At 39.2% G+C, this 22,923-nt stretch overlaps 1 protein-coding gene across 1 annotated transcript in view; it reads right to left on the reverse strand.

Moving 5' to 3' along the window:
- Adamts12 (ADAM metallopeptidase with thrombospondin type 1 motif 12) overlaps positions 1-22,923 on the reverse strand; it is a 236,445-nt gene that overhangs the window by 76,047 nt on the left and 137,475 nt on the right. Inside the window, exons 9-14 of the mRNA XM_070040991.1 lie at positions 22,254-22,398; positions 20,298-20,390; positions 18,807-18,952; positions 16,939-17,108; positions 7,454-7,587; positions 3,033-3,153 (exon numbers count right to left, since the gene is read on the reverse strand). Of these exons, the coding sequence (XP_069897092.1) occupies positions 3,033-3,153; positions 7,454-7,587; positions 16,939-17,108; positions 18,807-18,952; positions 20,298-20,390; positions 22,254-22,398 (809 nt within the window). The remainder of the gene's footprint in view (positions 1-3,032; positions 3,154-7,453; positions 7,588-16,938; positions 17,109-18,806; positions 18,953-20,297; positions 20,391-22,253; positions 22,399-22,923) is intronic.

Raw genomic sequence — 22,923 nt, forward strand, 5'->3', positions numbered from 1 at the left:
TGTCACCAAGCAGTACAGATCCTGAAAGTCAAAATCAGGTTTCGCCAACAAGAATGACTTGCTCAGAAACTCCAACCAGGCCATAATCTCAGCCTCAGTCTTTAAACATGACAGCACCTATCCAGAGGTACCAAAGGTAAGTCTTTTTAGCATTCAACTAAATTTTATTTGGCTCAATTATGCTTTGGTCAAAACAGCTGCCACAAATATAGAACTCAGGAAAAATATCTATCACACGCAATTAAAGAACACGCAATTTAAAAATACCTTTGAGGTATTGCTATCTGAAAACATTTTCTGACTTAGAAGGTTGCAAGCCTTATGGCAGGACTCATGCTGGGAAATAAAATGACATTAAATATTGTGCCTACCAACCTACTCTTTGCTTTGAAGAACAAAAAAATTGAGGAAAAAAAGGTTCACTTTTATGTTTACATGTGAGAGAGAAAATTAGAAGTTGTAAATATTTATCATGGGTGGATTGAAAGAGAAGCACATTAAATTTAAAATAGAAACTTTCATTTCCTTTATGGGCAGAGGTGTTGAGTATTTATATATATATATTGGCCATTTATACTTCTACGTTTCAGAAGTCTCTATTTAGCCACTTATTAATTTTCTTATTTATTCTTATTTGCCCATGTATTAATTGAGTTATTGATTCTTTGGAAGTTATTAATCTTTTTCTTGAGCTCCTTGTATATTCTAGATATTAAGCATTGCCCAACATAAAGTTGCTCTAAAGATTTTCTCCCATTCTTCAGAATGTCTTTTTAACTTGACTTTTTTTGTATGGTTTTTTTTATTGTAAAAATGCTGTACAGAGGGGTTACAGTTACATGAGCAAGGTAATGAGTACCTTTCCTATTGAGCATTGTTGCCTCCTCCTTTGTTTTAACTTAACTTTTTATCTCTGTCCTTTTCTATTCAGAAACTTTTTAGATTGATGAACTCCCATTTGTCAATTCTCTCTCCCTTTTTTTATTTTTGCCAGTCCTAGGTCTTGAGCTCTGGGCCAGGGCACTACCCCTGAGCTTTGGCTCAAGGCTAGCACTCTACCTCTTTAGTTACAGTTCCACTTCCAGATTTTGGTAGTTAATTGGAGATAAGTCTCAGGGACCCTCCTGCCTGCATTGTCTTTGAACTACAATCCTTAGATCTCAGCCTCCTTAGTAGCTAGAATGATAGGTGTAAGCCACCAGTGCTCAGCTTTCCTCTCCTATTTGCTAAGCCCCAGAATTCTACTCAGGAAATTCCTTCTTATGCCAGTAAAAAGAAAAAAAAGAGAAAATAACAAAAAACAAGCAAACAAAAATAAAAGCTTTCAGTAAGTATACATTCTGCTTCAAAATAGGGTATAGATTGAAAAGAAGATTGGCAAGGATAGCTTCAAGGTATTAAGAGAATAAAGGATATAGTCATCCAGCCAAGTTAACTTCTTTTGCTTTTCTCCCAGAGTAAACATTCAACATGTGCCACTATTGAGAGGAGGAGGAGGAAAACAATCTTGATATCAAAGGAGGCATCTCTGGGGCCATGGAAGCCACATAGAGACAGAGGCCCATCACTTTCACAGTCCTGAGTGAATTTAACATCTTTGAGGATGAAGCAGAAGATTCATTTAACTTCTGAGACATTATCTTAAGAGATGCCGTGGACTAATTGGGCTAATTCACACCATAAGCAACTTAATTCACACCTTAACTAACTTCTTTTCCATTCACAAAGAAGATTTGACCCACTGTTGTATTTTGCTTGTAGTCTATCACTTCCAAGAAAAATTTGCTCATCAAGAGGTTATTTACCTGGGCAATTTACCTGTAGTTTCCAGCTTGTCTTTTAATACAAATGCCAGCTATGAGCCAAAACAACAACAACAACAACAACAAAACGCCCAGCAAGAACAAGAGGCCCTGGGTTCAAGCCTCAGTGCTCATATCTGGAAATAATTTGAAATGTTGAATTATTCTTTCCCATGTTGAATATTTTAGCTTCAAATGTTTCAAAAGAAAGCTGTAAGAGTGAGAATCTTGTATTTGCATGATAAGCAACCACAACCATCTTTCTAGAAACTGATAAAAAAAAAAAAAGAAGGATTGGGAGAGAGAAGAGAGCTGGTGATGGTGGATCCTTGTCTCTACATGCTTCTGAAACAAAATATTGGAGCCCTAAACCTCTGGAGCCTAACAGTGCTTCTCAGGAGCTTCTGTCTACCAAATAATTATACATTCCTGAACTCTCATTTCAGGGCTAATGTGGGGAATTCCAAATTAAGATACCCTAAGCTCTCTTCATACCCCTAGGCCCCACTTCTCTTAGGATCCCACCATCTATACTCATTCCTGATTTAAAGAGGCCTCATAAATGATCTTAACTGAAGACAAGTCTGCATTTGGAGCAAGGCCAGACTCTCTTCCCTGTTAGAATTCCAAATAGCCCAAATATGCACAAGGGGTAATGATGAGAAAAAACTAAGAAAGCATGGGCAAAGGGAGGGGGGTGTTAGGTCATAAAGCACTATTGGGTGGGATTCTATGGCATGGAGAAATAAATAAGGGAGCATTGAAGCAATTCTGTCTTTCTTCTTCTTTGTCTTGAAAAGTGCCTTCAATCTTCCTGCCTTCAAGCGCAATGTTGGATGCTCTACTCTCCTTACAGTACCTGCCCTTTATCTGCATCCTTTGAAACCAGCTCTTAGCCTCTTCTCTTTCCCACTCTTGATCTGTTGCAACCCCTTTTTCTTTAGCCCAAAAAGCTCTTGTCATGTCTCTATACAATGAGGAACCCCTCATAGGGATCACACTGTATCATTTCAGATTCTACATTAATGTGATACCTCTTGCAGTTGCTTAGTGATCAGCCTCTCTCCTGAAACTTCCATGGAACTGACTCATTCCTCATGAGAATTAAATTCCACTTTGAATTCTCTGAAAACAGGCTGGCTGTCTTTTTTTTAAACAAAAACTAGGAATCAATTATTTTTCTGGCCCATCCTTTTAAGTCTCTTGCAACTTCAATAATTTGTTTATTACCAGATCCTTCTTTCTGTTTAAACATCTTCCTCACAGTCTGGCAGGCAGAACCATCTCCGAGGCACACCCCGCAGCGGTCCTCTGTGGCATTGGACCCGATCTCATAGTCGCAGCCCACCACCTGTGTGGAAGACAGCATCTGGATGAATGATGCAGGGAGGAGTGACCACATCTACTTCAACCTGTGACTCCTTCCTTCTTTCACAAGCAAGGCCACTAGGATGAACATTTGTTCCCTGTCTTGTGGAGACCAAAAGAATAAACCAAAAGAATAAAATAAAAGAACAAAACACTTGCCGGTGGTTAAGGAAACACAGTCATCTCTCGATAGCCACAGGGAAATGGTTCCAGGTGAAATGAGATAATCAAATCCCTTACATGAAATGGTACAGCATTTGCAAATATCTACACACAATCTTCCTTACTTTAATTTTGTGTGTGTGTGCTAGTCCTGGGTCCTGGGTGCTGTCTCTGAGCTTTTGTGCTCAGGTTAGTGCTCTACTACTTGAGTCACTGCTCCACTTCCGACTTTTTTGATGGTTAATTGGAGATAAGTCTCAATCTTTTCTGCTCAGGTTGGTCTGGCTTTGAACCATGATCCTCGGATCTCAGCTTCCTGAGTAGCTAGGCCTATAGAGGTGAGCCATGGGCACTTGACAACCTCCTTACTTTTAAATCCTTTATAGATTGTTATAGTACCAAATATAATGGAAATGACAAGAGTAGTTGCTATATTTTATAGTTGGAGGATTAATAACAAGTAAAAAAAGTCTGTGTATGTCTGCTAGAGATAAATTTGTTATGATCCAGTATGGTTAAGTATATAACTAAGAAGCAGAGATGGAGAAGTGAATATACTTTGTGAGAAGGAAGAAAGACACAGTGAGTGAGGTCTTCACTTTTCCTTGGGTCAGTGGCGGAATTTCAAAAAACCTAATGACGCAAATGCTTTTGAACTGGAGTTGGTGACACATCAACTCTCTTCACTTATACAACCCTCACACTCCCTTCTCTACTGAGAATTTCCAGGGATGATATGACTACTGTACCTGTGATTTGGTTATCTGGTGTCTGTACCTACCTCCCTGAGGTTACGCTTCCGAGAGTCTGTCCTAAGACTGTGGATAAGCCAGCAACCACTAGAGGAAACCTGTTTAATGGTGAGCTGATAAGGGTCCTAGCAAGGACCTACCATCAGACCCTTTAGAGTTTTCCATAATCCCATCTCCAGAGCACTTCACATGCAGCTACATCCCAGTCATCCTGACCTCCTTCTCTTCAACTATAGTGAAAACCTGGTATTGCTTCTCTGAACCCAAACTAAATTTGCTCCTATGCTGTGGACCAAATCCATTCCCAGTGTTCTGTCTGTAGGGCCTCCTGAATCATCTTCCTCTGAACTTTCTCTTTTCTTTTGTCTGTCTGGATAATTACTTCCCATTCTTAAATCCCCAGCTTGAAAAAAAAAATTCAGTGTGTTGAAACATAGGACTTCCTGTAACAGATGCCAAAGAATCTTGACACTTAACATTGAAAGTTATGAAATGCGTGTTAGCTTTAGTTAAATACTTCTGTGGCTTGCTTTCTAGTTCAAAAGACACCTGAAATCTACTGAAAGGAAGATGGATTTAACCTAATACTCCAGCCATCTAAGCAGAGAATCAATACCCACTGACATAAAATTTCTTAATTCCACAGGCTTACCATCTCCAATTTTCCTCAGTTGGTGAAAAACTTGCTAAAATGACTTAATTATATAATCACAATGAAAACAGAAATGTCTTAAGACAAATGCTTGTAGTGGCTTGCAATAAAATGCCAAGCTTTCACACAAGTGATATGTTTATGTCAAGCTTGAACATCCTCTAATAAGCTGACCTTTTGAATCGTATTTCCACTGACCTTAATTCCTCCACTGATTTGGAGCAAGTCATGGAAACTTACTCTGAGACATATTAATTATAAAGAGTTCTTTAATTTTTATCAAGAGAGAAACAGATTACAAAGATGAAGGAGTCTAGTCTTTTCTTCCTGAATGAGTGATCCTATTTCTACAGTAATATTAGGTAATTGAGGGGCCAGGGTTGGAAGAGGTAGACACACACAAACTCCCAATGTGTTATTCCATTTAATTACATGGATTCTTTTGAGACCTCACCCATTTTACTGTATGCACTCCATCTTCTGTGCACAGAACAATAAAGACTGTATTTAATATTTTTGATAGAAGGTCTAGGAATAAAGCCACTAATACAACCATGTTTATTGCAGCACTAATCACCATAGTCAAAGTACTAAATCAAGCCAGATGTCCCTCAACAGATGAACGTGGTACATATTTGGTACATATACACAATGGAGTTTTACTCATTCATTAGAAATAATAATACTGTATCTTTTGCAGAGAAATGGAAGGACTTGGAAAAAATTATGCTAAGTGAAATCAGGCCCAGAAAGACAACTGTTGCATGTCTTCTTTTATATGTGGAAACTGGAGTTAGTTTATAAACATGTAAGTAAATACATTGGGTGGTATGCAGTGCATACAAATGTAGTAAATGAGATATATTGGATTCAAAGGAGAACTAAAATAGTGTAATTCTTAGGAAGGCAAAGCCAAAGTTCCACAAAATAAATGCCATAAAAGGGATATTTGAAAGGGATGGGGTGGGGTCAAGGAGAGAGGGTTACATGAATAAAGCAGTGGGGGAGAATGCAGTCAAGAATCCAATGCATATCTCACAAAATTTAGAAAAAGGAAGGAAGAGTTAGGTTGGGAGGGATGGGTGAGAGGGTTGAAAGGATGACATTGTGATCAGTGACTGGCTGAAGGTCTCCAGTCCATCTTCCTGGCCCCTTGCTAGCATTTCTAACCAAACTCTGATTCTCTGTTGCTGGACAGCCAATCTGGTCTCCATATCTGAAGAGTCTGGTTCACCTAGGATTCCCGGCTATTTGACCTTGTTTTGTAGTGATGGCGGGTGGTTTGTTTTCTTCCCCAGAGAAACTAAGGACTTACTTTTTATATCTGTAATCTTTGACTTTTTGGTAATACAGACACTCTAATAAATGAAGGAGATTAAAAAGGCTGAAAATAACTATAGTCAGGATCTTGGAAAGATAACGTTTTATAAGCTATCTGATATATTTAATTGACATCATTGTTTGAGCTTTAAAACAGTGTATTATAGACAGAAAATGGGAAATTACAGCTTCTAAAATTTTGTTTAAAAATTTTATTTTTCTTATCTTTAAATAGCTGTATAACGGAATGTCAGTTCAACATGTTCATTGCATCTAGCTCAACAACATTCCTTCCAGAATTCTTCTGCTATTTATCCCAACCCCACCCAACACCAAGTTATATAGTTTTATTTTCATATATGTACTTTGAGTATTATGACTGTATTTGCTTACCATTCCTTTCTCCATTTGTTTGCCTCTCTCCTTTTAAGTTCCACCTGCCTCTCAAACAAAACTTGTTTTATCTTCCTGGTATTGAGTTAGTTTTAAAAAAATAGTAAATTGTTCATAGTAGTTATACCATGGGAATCCATGTTTCTGTATGCCATACTTTAGTCAGCTTGATTTTGTATACATGCACGTTGCCCTGCATGTTTGTACTTTAGATCCAGCTCCCACATATGAGAGAAAACATGAACCCTTTCTTCCTCTGAGCCTTATTTCACTTAACATGATTTTTCCAGGTCCATGGATCAAGAAAATGTGGTATACACACACACACACACACACACACACACACACACACACACACACACACACACACACACACACACACACACACACACACAATGAACCTGTTGCTGAAAGGTCCTAACTGCTTCCCAGACAGAGGAAAGCCACTGCGAGAATCTGCTTTATTCTGTTATGCCCATTTAATTGGCTTCAGTAGCGAAAGCCAAAGCTCCTTACATTTTGTTCCAAACACTGCTCTTCATAGGCAAACTAAAAATGTCCTGTCTACACATGCAAACTAAGTTCAGCCTAAAGAATAATGTTATCATCACATTAATTTCTAGATAACTACAGTTCTCAGCAGTAGTTACATATATTAATAACTTGAAATATTTCAAAATATCAGTGCTGCTGCTCTTGTTAAATCCCTGAAATAATTTACGCTGCATTTTCCTAATGATTCCCCTTTACACTTGGCTCTTCAATTTGACTCTTCTCTATGCCTAAAACAATATCATCACCAACATATCTATATGTAAAAGCATTAGCAGGAAGAACAACACTCTTCAGGTCAAAACTCTGACTCTAATGAACTCTGAGATGTGTGGGCTCATCTCCCAGACCCCAGTGAATTCCAGGAAAGCAAAGCTGAGAATGTCTAACTTCCTAAACTTACAAAAGCCAAGATTTTATAAAGTTATAGATGAAGGAAACATACCCAATACCTTACATATGCCATTAATACAGACATTTCTGCTGTTGCCACCTTCGAAGCAAGGGGTACCATCAATGACAGCGTCCAGCATTTTCTCTGAGAACCGGCCGTCTATGGGTCGGCAGTAGAGCTCACAAGGGCGTGCTGAAGTGAGAAAAACACAAGTCCTTGTAAGTTAGCTTTTCAGTTCAGGTCCCCTACTCTACGATCTTTTTACATTTATGGCCCATGGGTGCTCTTTGACCTACATGGATATCTGGGTATCCAGATTTTGCCATTCTGAGACCCATGCTAAAATAACTGACTTCTTCCTTCCCTCTTCCCTCCCTCCCTCTCTCTCTTTCTTTCTCTTTCTCCTCCTTGTTTCCTTCCTTCCTTCTTTTCTTCTTCCTTCTCTCCCTTCTTCCCTCTTCCCTGCCTCCCTCCTTCCTTCCTCCCTTCTTCCTTCCTTCTCTCTTTTCTTCCTGCCTTCTTTCCTTCCTTTCTTTGTCAGGTAAGAATTTTATAACTTAAATTTCAAAACTCTGTATGCCATTTGCTTTAAATGCTGACATCTTTTAATCTAACATCTAGTGTTAACCAAGATAATACTTCCAGTGATGCAGGATTTAGGCAAGCCTGAGGCCTGCTCATTGTTAGAAGTAAAGTAAGTAAATGTCCAGTGTAAAAAGTGGAAGCCAGCCTGTGGCTTATCAGAGCAGTCCTTCCCATTACCTTGGGTCCTACATGGAGCTGTTTAAGGTTCAGTTTTCTACTCCCTTTATGAATAAACATAGAATGATAGACTGCACAGGAACTTTTAATAGACACACATACATATGTATGTGGAATAGCCAGAAAGATTCAGAACTTTTAAAGCATAAATTACTGTACATGTTTTAATCGATTATACATGTATATAAGAATTCAAATGGCACTGGGTACTGGTGGCTCATACCTGTAATCCTAGCTACTCAGGAGGCTGAGATCTGAGGACCATGGTTCAAAGCCAGCCAGGGCAAGAAAGACCATGAGCCTCCTATCTCCAATAAACCACTAGAAAACCAGAAGTGGCACTGTGGCTCAAGTGATAGAGCACTCACCTTGAGCTGAAGAGCTGAGGGACAGCGCCCAGGCCTATAGTTCAAGCCCCATGGCCGACACACACAAAAAAAGAATTCAAATAGCACTTTTCTTTTGAATGTTTTATTTTTCTTTAAGTGAAAAACTTCAGAATTACCCCCTCAGGCAAGTCTTTTTGGGGGTCTGTATATTTAGGGTAGGGGTACTAGATTCTAGGTGCTGTGACCAGCTGAGCTAAAAGAAGATACTAACTAAAAGAAGAAAGGTAGCTGGGTGCTGGTGGTGCGTGCTTGGTATCCGAGTTATTCAGAAGCCTGAGATCTAAAGAACATAGTTTGAAGTCAGCCTGGCAAGAAAAATCCCCGACTCTTATCTCCAGTTAAAAGCAAAAGCTAGAAGTGGAGATGTGGCTCAAGTAGTAGAGCACCATCTTTGACTGAAAAAGCTAAGCACGAGTGTGAGGACTTGAGTTTAAGCCCCAGTACTGGCATTACAAAAAGAAAGGAAGAAAGAAAAAAAGAAGGGAGGAAGAAAGGAAGGAAGGAAGGTAGGAAGGAGGGAAGGAAGGAAAGAAGGAGAAAGAAAAGCAAAAAAGAAGGAAGAAAGAAGAAAAAAAGCAAAGCAAAATAAGCCAGACTCAGAAAGACAAAAAACACATATTTTCACTCATAAGCAGAATCTTGATTTTTTTAAAGACATAAAAGTAGAAAAGGGATAATTTGGGAAGTAGAAGAGGAACAGAAGGAAGGGAAAAGGGGGCAAGAGGAAGAATATGACAAAAGTACATTATATTCATATATGAAAATGCGATCATGAGCCGGACACCGGTGGCTCACACCACCAGTGTGATGCTAGCTACTCAGGAGGCTGAGATCTGAGGATTGCGGTTCAAAGCCAGCCTGGGCAGGAAAGTCCGTGAGACTCTTATCTCTAATTGACAACTAGAAAAACCAGAAGTGGCTCTGTGGTTCAAGTGGTAGAGTACTCGCCTTGAGCTGAAGAGCTCAAGGATAGCATCCAGGCCCAGAGTTCAAGCACCACGACTACACACACACACATACACACACGAAGAAAATGTCATCATAAAACCGATGGTAATAAACATATACTAATAATTTTTAAGGCAAATAAACCACATTGACTTTTTGTAAGATACACTAGCTATGTTGCCTGGGAAGACAAAGTCAAAATGAGTTGAAGAGATAATTAGACAAAATGCCAATGGAAAAGGACCAAAGACTGATGATAAAGCACAGCTTGGGTTAATTGTAAATCTCCTTTCACTGCAGTGTAATTAGCCTAATCACTGCCCAAATCTGAATAGATGTACTGAGAGAAAGCCACCTGGGAGCAATTCTGTTCTTCCATGGATGAGAACATCCACATAGGTACTGAATCGAGAGAATCGTTCATTAAGACTGATGTGAGCTTTGGAATTCAGATTTAGTATTTTGTATTTGGACACAGAAGCAAAAAAGGAAAGCGTCTCTGGATAATTCTAGAACTTTCCTTAAAGAACAGATCTTCATCAAAGCTGCTGTAAAGGTCTGAGACTGGGACTGGGCAAACCAAGGATGAAAAAAAAATGGAGGGAGACACTTGCTTTGAGGGTTATACAAGTGTCCTCATGGCCCATAGTCCTCCAGCCAATAGCAATACTGCACCGAATTCCAGAATGCTCAGGTTCTAGTGTTTGTCTTGCTTTTGATTTTTTTTGACAGATATAACAGATTTTTTGAAAGATATAACTATTTGGAGAGGCAGTCTTGTTTATAGAGTGAATTAAAAAGAATATGGTTTGGGGGCTGGAAGGGTGGCTCAGTGGTAGAGCACTTGCCTCTCATGCATGAGGCTCTGGGTTCGTTTCCTCAGCACCACATAAAATAGAAAAGGCAGAAGTGGTGCTGTGGATCGAGAGAGCTAGCCTTGAGCTGAAGAGCTCAGGAACAGTATGTAGGCCCAGAGTTCAATCCCTGCCACTGACAAAAGAAAAAAATAAGAAAGAAAAGAAAAAAGGCATATATGGCTTGTTAAGAATAGTAGCTAGCATATTCTTTAAGCATTAGTTTCCAATGGTTGTTTTGGTCTATGATAGTTCGTTTGGACAATCACAACCCCACTATACATTTAATTCTTTTATTACTTTTTCATAGATGAGAAAATTAAGCATGGGATATGAAATTTCTCAGTATAAACTGAAGAGGTAATACATTAGAGTGGTCTCATTTCAGAGCTCAGGCACTATATTTTAGTAAAAGACAGATATCTTCGATGAGATCTTTAAAGTGATCATTCTTTGTATTATTTGTTAATGCTTTTTTAATAGATCATGGCATGACTATATCAAGCAAATTTGGTGTCAAACCAGCTGGACCACATTTTAATTCAAAGCTTATTCTCTTTGGGGCCCGAGTATAAGGAAAGGGCTAAAACTGGGATGAGTGACTTTTACAGTGGGCAGATTGAAAAGTTTTAGTTCAGCCAGGTACAGTTGGTTCACACCTATAATCCTAGCTAAGCTGAAGGCTGAGATCTGAGGATTGAGGTTAGAAGCCAGCACAGGGAGATAAGTGAGACTCTTTTTTTTTTATTGTGAGTATACCGTACAGAGGAGTTACAATTACATGGGCAAGATAACGAGTACATTTCTTATCAAGCATTGTTGCCTCCTCTTTGTTTCCCCTTCCCATCCTTTCCCATACTCTGCCCCTCCCCCACCCAGACCTCCCCCCCCAACCAAAGTTGTAAAGTTCATTTTTCGACATAAAAGACTTGTACATCTCATTATTGCAATGGGTCCACCTGTATCCCTAGTTAAACAATTTGTTTTTTCCCTTCCCCTCCACAAATTATACCAACATCAAATACAGTGAAAGCAGGGGTTATACCATGGGGGAGGGACATACAAAGAAATCATCTTATAAATATGTTAGAAACAATTGCATGAAAGGAAAAAAAAACAAAAAAAAACATTTGACAAGTGAGACTCTTATCTTCAATTAGCACCAAAAAAGCTGGAAGTGAAGCTGTGACTCAAGTGGTAGACCGGTAGCATTGAGCAAAAAGCTCAGGGACAGTGCCTAAGCCCCGCCTTTAAGCTCCAGGCCTGGCACACACAAAAAAGTTTTACTTCATGACATAATCTTTCTGTGACCCAATTTCCTTATCTAAGAAACAGGAATAGTAACAAAGGGCTGTGAGAATTAAGGCAGAGATCAATCATATGTCAAGCATCTTGCGCTGTGATGTATATACAGTTAGTGTTTAACAAATGACAGCTATTAATTTCACCTTCTCAGTATGAACTTTAGGAATTCTAAAGATCCCTGTATACTTGACATCTTATAAATCTGTCACTCTAATCTTCTCAAATAGTTAGAAGACTAATCCTGGCTTAGTTCTCATTTCAGCCAAAACAACAACCACAAACATCCTGAAATAACTCTTTCCACCCAATTGATGACATTTCCATGCAAATTATGGCACAATACCATTATTAAACAACTCAGCACTAAACTGATACTTTGTTTTACTGCTTTCTAATGAACTGGTGTTTGGTCAGTTTAGCATAAAGAATCCAGATCCTGCTCAGATAGTAGGTAGTTCCATAGCTTTCTTTTATTACTGCAAGATACTCCAGTTATACAGTAACTACTGAGCTCTTCTCAGGCTTGCAGTTCTGAGACTCTGGATTTTACAGGTCCCTCAATCAGATTGCAATGTCCTCAAGGGTGATCAAGTCCTTTGCTGGTCAATCAGTGACTATCAACAATAGAGTCTGGGAAAGAAGAGTCAAAATATACTCAGAAGCTCAATACAACAGTAGTCAAACAAAGGTATCAACTGAGATGTCCAACAACAGATGTCCTCTTTTCCTCTTTTGTGTTTTTGGGTCAGTGGACATAGCTCTGAGTGAGACAAGTCAAGCTCAAAAAGCAAATATATATATTTTCTCATGTGTGAAAGGTAGACAGATCTAAAAGGGGTACATATTCGTGGATATACATGTACATATGTATACAGGTATACATACATGATTACTTATATGAATAAACATACCAATGTTTAAAAAAAGCTAAGTATAGGCAAAAAGAAGCATAGGACTGGGATTAGATGTATGGGATTCAAATTCCAATTTCAGTTGTTAAATCTTACCTAAGGCTTCCCAGAGAGATATCTTGAAAGGATAACATGATTGTTACCATTTATCTCTCACAGTGGTTCAGTGGTTACTAACTCGACATTACACCTAGAAAATAGATTTTTTTTTAATTTTTATTTTTTGAGTCCGGTCGTGGGGCCTGAACTCTGGGCCTGGGCGCTATCCCTCAGCTCTTCAGCTCAAGGCTAGCACTCTACCACTTGAGCCACAGCGCCACTTCCGGCTTTTTTTCTTTTTGCTTATGTGGTGCTGAGGAATCGAACCCAGGGCCTCATGCATGCAAGGCAAGTGCTCTACCACTGAGCCACCTTCCCAGCCCGAAAATAGATTTTTTTTGTGTGTATCAGTACTAGGATTTGAAGTCAAGGTCCGAGCTCTGCCCATTAGCCTTTTTTCTCAAGGCTAGCACTCTACTACTTCCTGCCTTTTGTTGGTTAACTGGAAATAAAAATCTTAGTTAGACTTTCCTGTCTGGTTTTGAACCTCTATCCTCATCTCAGCCTCCTTAGTAGCGGATTAAAAAAAGGTGTGAGCCACTGACCCCTGGATTTAGAAAAAAACTTTTATCCCATCTTTGCCAATGAACCAATATGCCAGTAATACTGTTGAAAAGGACAAATTAGCTATGATGCATTTACATAATGGATGTGAAGCAGTAACTGATAGGAATCATATAAATCCCAATGTCATAATCTACTGCTCAGTGAATCAAGAAAGTTACTCGGTGCTTTGAAAGGATCAGCAGAAGTCATTAGGTTGACCTGTGACACAGGGATCTTCAAAAAGAGGCAAGGTGGCGATCAAGGTCTTAATTCTCAATAGTCATCTCCATAGATGGCAGATGCTGTGTCACAAATGTCAGCCTTACAGACTGTCACGTCCACACTTTTGAGTACTTTCATTATCTCAGTTATTTAACTGCCCAGTGCATCCTTTGTCTGGGACATGTGATAATTTTATTGCTCTAGCTTTCAAACCCATTTATAATTTAGTTAAATGAAAGCATTCAGACTAATTTACAAATGAACTCTTACCCTTAAACTGTCTAAGTAATGTTTTCAGAGAATGTGTAGGTACAGGAAATAATTTTTAGAACCAAAGGTTGCATTTTTAATTCTACTAAAAGTGCTAGATCAGTATTTTTGGATAATGACCTTAAAGAGTAACCATTACAGGCAAAAATAATCCAAATTGCTCAGGATTAAGGTCTTTAAGTCAAGGAAGTCTTTGGATGTATTTCATGTATATTGGCCAAGGCGGCAGTTACACAGGTTAACAGGTAAGGTACTGTCAAAGTCACTGTGGCCAAATAGTCACATGGGAGCTGTAAGGAACCATCATAGAAGAGAAGGATGCTTACACCCCAGGTAGCAGTAAGCTCAGATGGCAGCAAATGTAATTCCAGTCATGGATGCACATAAATTTCTGCAAAGTGAGTGGAATTTATATCTATTTCTATTACTGTCACTTCTTTTGCACCAGTATCTATGCCGGACTATAAACAAAAATCAGTATATGACAAGTGCTCACAAATAAATGAAGGGCAAAGTTAAATCAAGTCTTTTCTAGTCTAAGTCCAGCTCTTGTACCACCAGAATTCAGTATGCACAATCAGATTCTACAAGTGAGGGGAGAGAAGCCCAAACTACACTTGTTATATCTGTGGAACAGTTATGCTGTCGTAGTTCTGGAAAGCTTGCTCACGGACCCAAACAGCATGAACAAAGTAAAGCATGTGGAGATCATGGTTATCAGTGGCATGAGTTGTCTCTTTCATCATCTTCCATCACTAACTATTTTGAGAGACCATGTGAGTATTTACATTTCTTTTCCTGACTCAGTTGTACCAAATGATGCTAAACATCGGAGGCCAAGGAGTGGTTGTTACTCTTGACAACAGAGAGCCACCAGGGCACCTGGGAGACCCAAAGTGAGCAAAGCCCTGCAGAATCTTCTTTTCAAAATTACTGATCTTTACACAAAAGATACCCACACACTGTTGTTTATCATGGCACTATCCAAAGGAGCCAACTTGTACTATCAGCCTAGGTACTCATCATAGATGAATGGATAAAGAAACTGCGTTCTGTATACCCAATGTGATATATTCTGCAATAAAAAACAAATTTGTATCATTTAGACACAAACAAGCACACTCAGAATAAGTCAAACTCAGAATGATGAGTATCACATTTTTACACGCAGAAGCTAGAATTTGTTTTTAAAGGACATGAAGAAGAGACTATTTAGGACAAGTGAGGAGAAGGCTCATGTGAGAGTAAAAGGGGTGGTTATGATCAACGTACATTCATGTATACATAAAAATGTCATGATGAGACCCACCAAAATGTATAAAAATGGAAATGAAAACATAAAAAGACAGCTACTGACTATATCATTGACAGCCCCGAATGTGTGATTCTTCTTGGTTCTTATCACACTGGAATTTCAGGAACCTAAAAATTATGAAATTTTTTATTATCTTTTAAGAATTGTTTTTCTTGCATTTCCTTCACTTAAGAAAATCTTTCTTGTTTCATTCTTCACTGAAATAATAACAACTAGCACAGATGATTTTTTTATGTCACTTCCCAACTAATGATCACTATTCTTCATTTTCAGGACAAAATATGTTACTGGTTCTGACAAGGGAATATTGCCTGAGGTGTTGCTATCTTCTCTAAGTTATGTCCCATACCCTGACAGGCATCCTTCAGATTGTATTGTTTATATCTTTCTAGCTTTCTTTCTTTCTCTCTCTCTTTCTTTCTTTCTTTCTTTCTTTTTCTTTCTTTCATTTCTTTTCTTTTCTTTCTTCCTCTCTCTTTCCCTCCTTCCTTCCTTCCTTCCTTCCTTCCTTCCTTCCTTCCGTCCTTCCTCCTTCCTTCCTTCCTTCCTTCCTTCCTTCCTTCCTTCCTTCCTTCCTTCTTTCTTTCTTTCTTTCTTTCTTTCTTTCTTTCTTTCTTTCTTTCTTTCTTTCATTCTTTCCTTCTTTCTTTCCTTCCTCTTTTGTACTGGTCCTGGGCCTTGAACTCTGGGCCTGGGTTCTGTCTCTATGCTCCTTTTGCTCAAGGCTAGCACTCTACCACTTGAGCTATAGCGCCACTTTTGGCTTTTCTGTGATTAATTTGATAAAAATCTCATGGACTTGCCTCCCCCGCCTGGCTTTGATCCACAGATCTCAACCTTCTGAGTAGCTAGGATTACAGACATGAACCACCGGTGCCTGGCTTATTCATTTCCTTTTTGAATGTTTTTATTATCTTTAAGAAGTTGTACAAAAGAGTTGCCATTTGCTGAAGCGGTTTATGAATACAGTGTACCTTGATCCATGTCACTCCTTTCAATACTCTCACCCACCCCCTCCCAACCCACCCTTCCCTCACTTACCTTAATTTTAGGTTACATATTGAACTTTTTGCAATTTAACAGAGCCGTTTATGTATACAATGCATTTTGATTTGTGTTATTACTTCAACATCTTCACCCCTCCCCCCTTTTTAACCAAACCCTTCCCTTATAATTCTCAATTCTGTGGTATATACAATGCATTCTTGCCTATATTCTTCCCCCTTCCCCCTTTATACTTCTTCTAATCTTCTACCTTGTTCCCATCTTCCCCTCTTGAAAGAACCTATTTTCTGGTACTTATTTTGTTGCGCTTTGATTTAGGCTTTCTAAAGAATTACAATATTTGCTCTCTTCATAGAGTCTATTACACTTTAGTTAATTCATTTGTAATCCCTTGCTTACCACCCAGGGTGTTTACTTGTAGATTTATAGGCACATTTTAGACTCTTGAATTCTTTCTGTTGTCTTCTTTTACAGAAAGGCTTCTCATACTTAAGAATCATCAGCTGCTTTCTTTGAGTCCAAACATACCATGACCATCTGCTCTGAATTTCTACTGAAATCAGCCAGTTCCATGTGTCCCTGAACTAGGCAGAAAGTATGAATTCTGACCAGCCAACCATCCCTCGGGGGCAGCTCATCTGTCAGGAAGTAAGTCACCTTGTTTGACCCGCGTTGTCCTCAGGGAAGAACTGGACACATTTAGTCTTCAACATTTACTTATCATCTAGACCAAGTCAGCATTCTGTCTAAAATGTGTAAAATTCTTTCTGTGGACCTTTGAAAGGACAGCACAGATACCCTGGCATAAATACACACAGACACACACACACACACACACACACACACACACACACACACACACACACACACACACAAATATGGTTCTAGATCAGAGATATCCTTTTTCAGCTCCTTACCTGAATTAAAAACAGGAAACCAACGATAGAATTCATTCTTGTAGGGAACAGTGTCAAATTCACTGCACTGCATCTGCCGAAATGTTGGTGAATCTGTGCGACAGGGGTGGACATTGCACAGGCGATAGCGTTTTCTTTCTCCAGTACAGTATTTCCCTCCAAACTTTGGTCTGCAAAGGAAACAGAGAGGGTGTTCTTTTAGTTTCCTGGAAAGCCAACACCTTGCCTAAGCCAGTGTTGGTGGCTCACGTCTATAAATACAGTTACTCAGAAAGGTGAGATCTGAGGATCAGGGTTCAAAGCCAGCCATAACACTATCTTTGATAAGCCAACAAAAAGCCAGAAGTGGAGGTATGGATCAAGTAGTAGAGTGCCAGCCTTGAGCAAGAAGCTGAGGGAGAGCAAGCCAAAGTACCAGTGCGTGTGTGCGTGTGCGCGTGCATGCGCGCGCAAACACACACACACACACACACACACACACACACACACACACACACACACACACACACAGAGGAAATCTTCCACATTTGGCCAAGCTTGTTTCTTACCAAACCATGTCTCTTACCATTTATGGTGAATGCCTATACTTCTTAAACTTGAGCAACTGAAGTAGAAGGATTACGAGTTCAAGGCCAGTTTTGCCTACATGATGAAATGCTGTCTCAACACTCTCCCACAAATTAAAAAAGCTCACCTTTTAAAGAAATTCTTCCAATTTCATACATTTTAGTTCTATGTATAGTTTCCTTTGTGTGTGTGTATGCATGCATGCGTGTGTGTGTGAGAGAGAGAGAGAGAGAGAGAGACAGAGACAGAGACAGAGACAGAGACAGAGACAGAGAGACAGAAAGAATTCTGGGGCTTGAACTTAGAGATTTATGTTCTTACTTGAATTTTTCTATAAAGGCTAGTGTTCTACCACTTAAGCCACACCTCCATGTCTGGCTTTTGGGGTTTTATTTTTTCCCAATTAAAGAGATAAGAGTCTCATAAACTTTTCTGCCCAGGGTGGTTTCAAACCCTGGTCCTCACATCTGAGTCTCCTAAGTAGCTAGGATTATGGTATGACCTACCAGTGCCTTGGTAGTTGCTTATTTTTTAATAGTGTGTGCATCTTTTTCATCTTCAATCTTCCAGAAACTGATGAAAATAATTATATAATTTCTCTTTCCAAATCTATTCACTACTTGAGAAGTAATTTCTACAGAATCTCATATTTTACTGTGAAATTCGAAGGTTAAAAAATCTTTTGTTAAAAGACTTTTTAAAAACTAAGAACTTTTTTTCTAGACATTAAGAATAATTACTTTTAAAAACTGCTTAGATTTTTATTAAACTAGTGACCTAAGGGAAGAATACTATTTTTACAGAATTGTACGTTCATTATGATTGAAAAATGACTACCATCTAATCAACAAAATTGGATGCAATTAATCTCTTTCTGATAGAATAGAGTTATCTAGAAGAATTGAACCGTAGAATCCCCCTGAGACTTGCACATTTAAAAGAAATGTTCAGTGTTTCCCCAAAACAATAGAGTCAGCTTACTTATCTAAGTGTTATTAAGAATTCATTGCACAGCCCAAATGTACAATGTAAAACCCCAAAAGATGCACATTTTTTCACCCTCTGTGAACTTTCTGGTCCTTTTTTTTTCTTGAGAACACACACACACACACACACACACACACACACACACACACACAGAGGAAACTATATACATAGAACAGAACTGTGTGAAATTGGAAGGGTTTCTTTAAAACTTTTTCTTAATTTCTCTCTGAAGGCTTGGAGTCACAGGTTGTGCTCCTCAACATGTCCCCTCATCACCTGGAGGAAGGGAAGGCAACGTTCAGGGCTGGGCTTACTCAGGGTTGTTGCAGAGCCGCTCTGCGCTCTGGGCTCCGGCCCCACAGGTCCTGGAGCAGTGGGACCAGGCACTCCAGCGACCCCAGCCTCCAGGGATGCTTTCTGGCTTCTTTCCCACTGTAATGCACTTGCCAGCCATACACCACTGCAAAGGGAAGAGGTGGGAGACACACGGGTCAGGTTCCCCCCGGCAAGCAGAGCCAAGAACCTGGGAAGTCTAAACCCATCCAAGCAGACTCCCTTCAGTCACCTGTCAGATGCAGGATAATGGAGGACTCATACAAAGTTTTCCCTGAGAATTTTGAATTTTAGAATCAAGAGGGTTTCAGGAATGGGAGAAAACTTTATAGTGCCTAGTAACCGATTGCACAAGGGCTATCTAAACTTTGTGGCAGCATTTTTGCTAGAATATAGATCATCCCACCACTTCTTTGCTCAAGAAAATGTTACTATGGAAATCAGAGCAACTGACTATACTCAGTAACATTTTGTCTTGTGATTTACTTTCTGATACAAAATCCTTATCTTGAAAACTATAAGAGCTTAGGACTGGCACTGAGTTGTTCTTTATAGCTTATATAGAAATATAATATTTGTAATGAGAACACTCATTCAAAAGTACACTTCATTTCCAAAAGCATTAGTAGTTAAGAAGTTCTCATATCAAAAAAATTTTTTTCTCTTTCAGTTCTAGTTTTTCAAGTGATTTGAAAAAAAAATCTACTCTCTTTTTCTTCAAGGGACCTCTCTACAATGATTAGTTTAGGAGGGTTTATACACAAACACAAAAACAAAAGAATATGCAACTTGTTTGTTAGGAATGGTCACATTTCTTGGAGAAATGGGACAAATTTTTGTCTGCTGGATTCATATTTTCTCATTATTTCAGGTCATTGTGTATGTTAATCATTTTCAATCATTTCAGGGATGGGGCAAATCACACTCTGGTTACATAAAGATGCCCATTAAACTCCTAAGGCCCAAGCCCATTGTTCTATCCAAATGGCTTAGTTGATCAGCATGCATTACTCTACTTCGGGAAGTCTGGAGATAGCTAACATCCTGAATAAAGTGGGCAAAACTTCAAGAAATCGAGCCCTGTCTGATAGTGGAAAAGATTGTAAAGTGGCTCAAAGCTGACATTTTGGGAAAGAAATAGACATGGGCTTGTCATTTCCCAATCTTCACTATGTTGGGGAAATATCAGGCCTAGCAGAAGTTGTTCATCAGAAACCTCGCTGAGGTTCCTTGCTGAGGAAATGGTGGGGGAAGCAGTTCTGAGGGTGTAGGAACTGGGCTCTGCCTCTCTCGTTGACTATTGGCTCCCAATGAGGGCTGATGAGGCAGAGTGGAATCAGAAACCTGCCCTGTGACTGATCTGACTCCATTCTGCTCAGTTCCTCCGCCTGTTCTCTTCTCCCCTCCCCTCGCCAAGCCAACTCCAGGCCCACACCCTCCCACCTTGCTTCTTCAGCCTGATAGGCCATCACCTTCTTCTCACCGCACCGTGTTCCGTCTGCAGTAGCATCCAGTTTGGATCGACAAAAGCCCTTCACTGAGCACCACAGTGTTTGGCAAACATTCTGGGAAAAAATAAGGAGAGATTGTACATACATGCCCAAAGGCATGTGTGGTACAGTACACATGCTCACTCACACACTCAGTAAAAGCTACTGTTATTGGTGAAGATCAGACACAGAACTCTCAGATCTACTTCATCATTGTTACCATTCATACACAAATGTCAATAGGTCATTGAGATCTTATGAATATGAGATAAAATCCATTTCTTAAGAGTTGAGAGTGTCATTTCCATGCACATGAGACAATAATCAGTACTCATTACCCTTGGTTATGTAACTGATAGGGTTGTCAAAGGCAAATGAAAACTTTGGCTGGAAGACAACCTGATTACAAACAGTGGGGGTAATTATAATGTGAGCCTGCTCGCTGAAAAAAACAGAATCTATTCCATCAGAAATCGGCAGATTCAGCTGGCTCATGCCATGAGACTCTTATCTCCAATTCACCACCAAGGAAACTGAAAGTGATACTGTGGCTCAAGTGGTAGAGTGCTAGTCTTGAGCACAAAAGCTTAGGGACAGTGCTCAAGTCCTGTCAAGTCCAACTAACCAAAAAGATTGTCAGATTATTTGCTTATTACCCAAAGTCATCAGCTTGTTTTGGTTGCTAGGGACTGAGTTTCATATTCTCTGTTATTTCTACCCCTATTGGAACAGGGAAAGATCAACAGATTCTTAGATGTCACCTTTGATTACTTCCATCAGTCCTTTAGTCTTTTTTTTCTGTCTACTCATCTTCTCTCATTCTATTCTTGCATTGTAATAAGTAATATTGTGATAAAACATTGAATATGTCATTTCCATTGTAAGATTTCAAATAATTTTTGAAAATTCTGTGTCTTAATTTTTGCCTTTCAATTCTTTCTTCGAGGAACCCACAATTATTGGTGAGAGCCATCTTATCCAGTCCTTCAGTTCTCAACTTCATTTTATATCTCTAGAACTCAATTTTTTCAAGTGGAGTTTGAAATCTTTTCCTCCTCCATTGCATACATACCTAAAGATTTTCCAGTAAGATGAGTAACAAACTCTAGTTAATTGAATTTCTCTTCAGGATGTGTCAAGTGTGCTCTATCTATTCAAGTTACTGACTTTTAAAGTAAATCACTGTATTTTTCATTTCTAGAAGTTGTATTTGTTTTTCTTGTCTGATTTACGTATATGTTATAATGTTCTCTGCCTTTTTGTATACAATTGTTCTAGCCCGTGTTTATTATTACCATCTAAAAGCCAACTATCAAAACTCATTTAGTCAAAAAAATGAACTTAGTCTTGACATGAACTCAATTGAATGGTAGCTTTATCTGCTGGAATTTTGTGCATCTGTGATTGAGTGTTAGGAGGTTTTACCTTTCTTCTCAGGCATCCATGAAATTACCAAGCCAAACATTCTTAATACTAGGACTTTTTTAAAAAAATCCAAACTACACAGGGTAGAAGTTGAACTCAACACAAAACTCTTGAAAAATAAGAATTTTCAGGTGAAAAACAATCTACCAGCATTCTACAGTGAGGATAAATGTTATTCCTACTTTGGGATTTGGTGGTATTCTTTAGCCAAATGGGAATTTAGGGAAGAGGACAATTGAAAGCATCAGCATGGTGCTATTTCAAACCTCCAGTTAGCAGCAAAGGATTGCAACAAGAGAACTAACTCCCAGGCAGGGTGAAGAACTGTGAATGATTCCACTTTAATCTTTCTTCCTACCATAATGTGTGCATTTATATCTTTATATAAAGCTCCCATTCCTTTCTCTAGATCTCCAGATTTCCAAATATTTCTCTGTCTGTTCCTTCAAAATGTTAGCAATGGCAAGCCTCTTGCACAGACTCAACAGAAGCACCAAGATACCCAGCACTTACTTCTACTTCCTGGCAGAAGGTAGCATTGGGGCCATATTGGAGCTGACATTGGTGATGAACATCATAGATCACTCCAGGAGCAATGACCTTGGACTTCAAGCCTTTCTTTTTGGGGATGTCATCGAGACAAAACCCCCAGCCTCGGCTGCAAACAAGGTCATAGAAATGAGAACAGTTGATTAGTTCCCTCAGATGCATTACATTCAATAAAAACTTCCATTCCTCTGGTTTATTCTTTGTTCTTTAAGATGCCTCTATTTTTATAGGCCAGAGAAATTTCTGGGCCCAAAAGGGGAGTTAAAAAAATAAACGTAAGCCAGGTGCTGGTGGCTCATACCTGTAATCCTAGCTACTCAGGAGGCTGAGGTGTGAGGATCATGGTTCAAAGCCAGCCCAGGCAGGAAAGTCCATGAGACTCTTATCTCCAATAAACCACCAGAAAACTGGAAGTGGCACTGTGGCTCAAGAGATAGAGCACTCGCTTTGAGCTGAAGAGCTGAGGGGCAGTGCCCAGGCCCAGAGTTCAAGCCCCATGACCAAGAATAACAACAAAAAAATGCAAATCTCATTCTATGCCATAAGCTTCATTGCTGTGCAGGATATATAAGCAGTGGGGAAATTAGAAAATTCACATGACCCTTAATAGGGTTTAAATGAATGTTTTTGAGTT

The sequence above is a fragment of the Dipodomys merriami genome, unplaced genomic scaffold (genome assembly GCF_024711535.1).
Source record: "Dipodomys merriami isolate MVZ:Mamm:240054 unplaced genomic scaffold, mDipMer1.0.p SCAF_30, whole genome shotgun sequence".
Lineage (NCBI taxonomy): Eukaryota > Metazoa > Chordata > Mammalia > Rodentia > Heteromyidae > Dipodomys > Dipodomys merriami.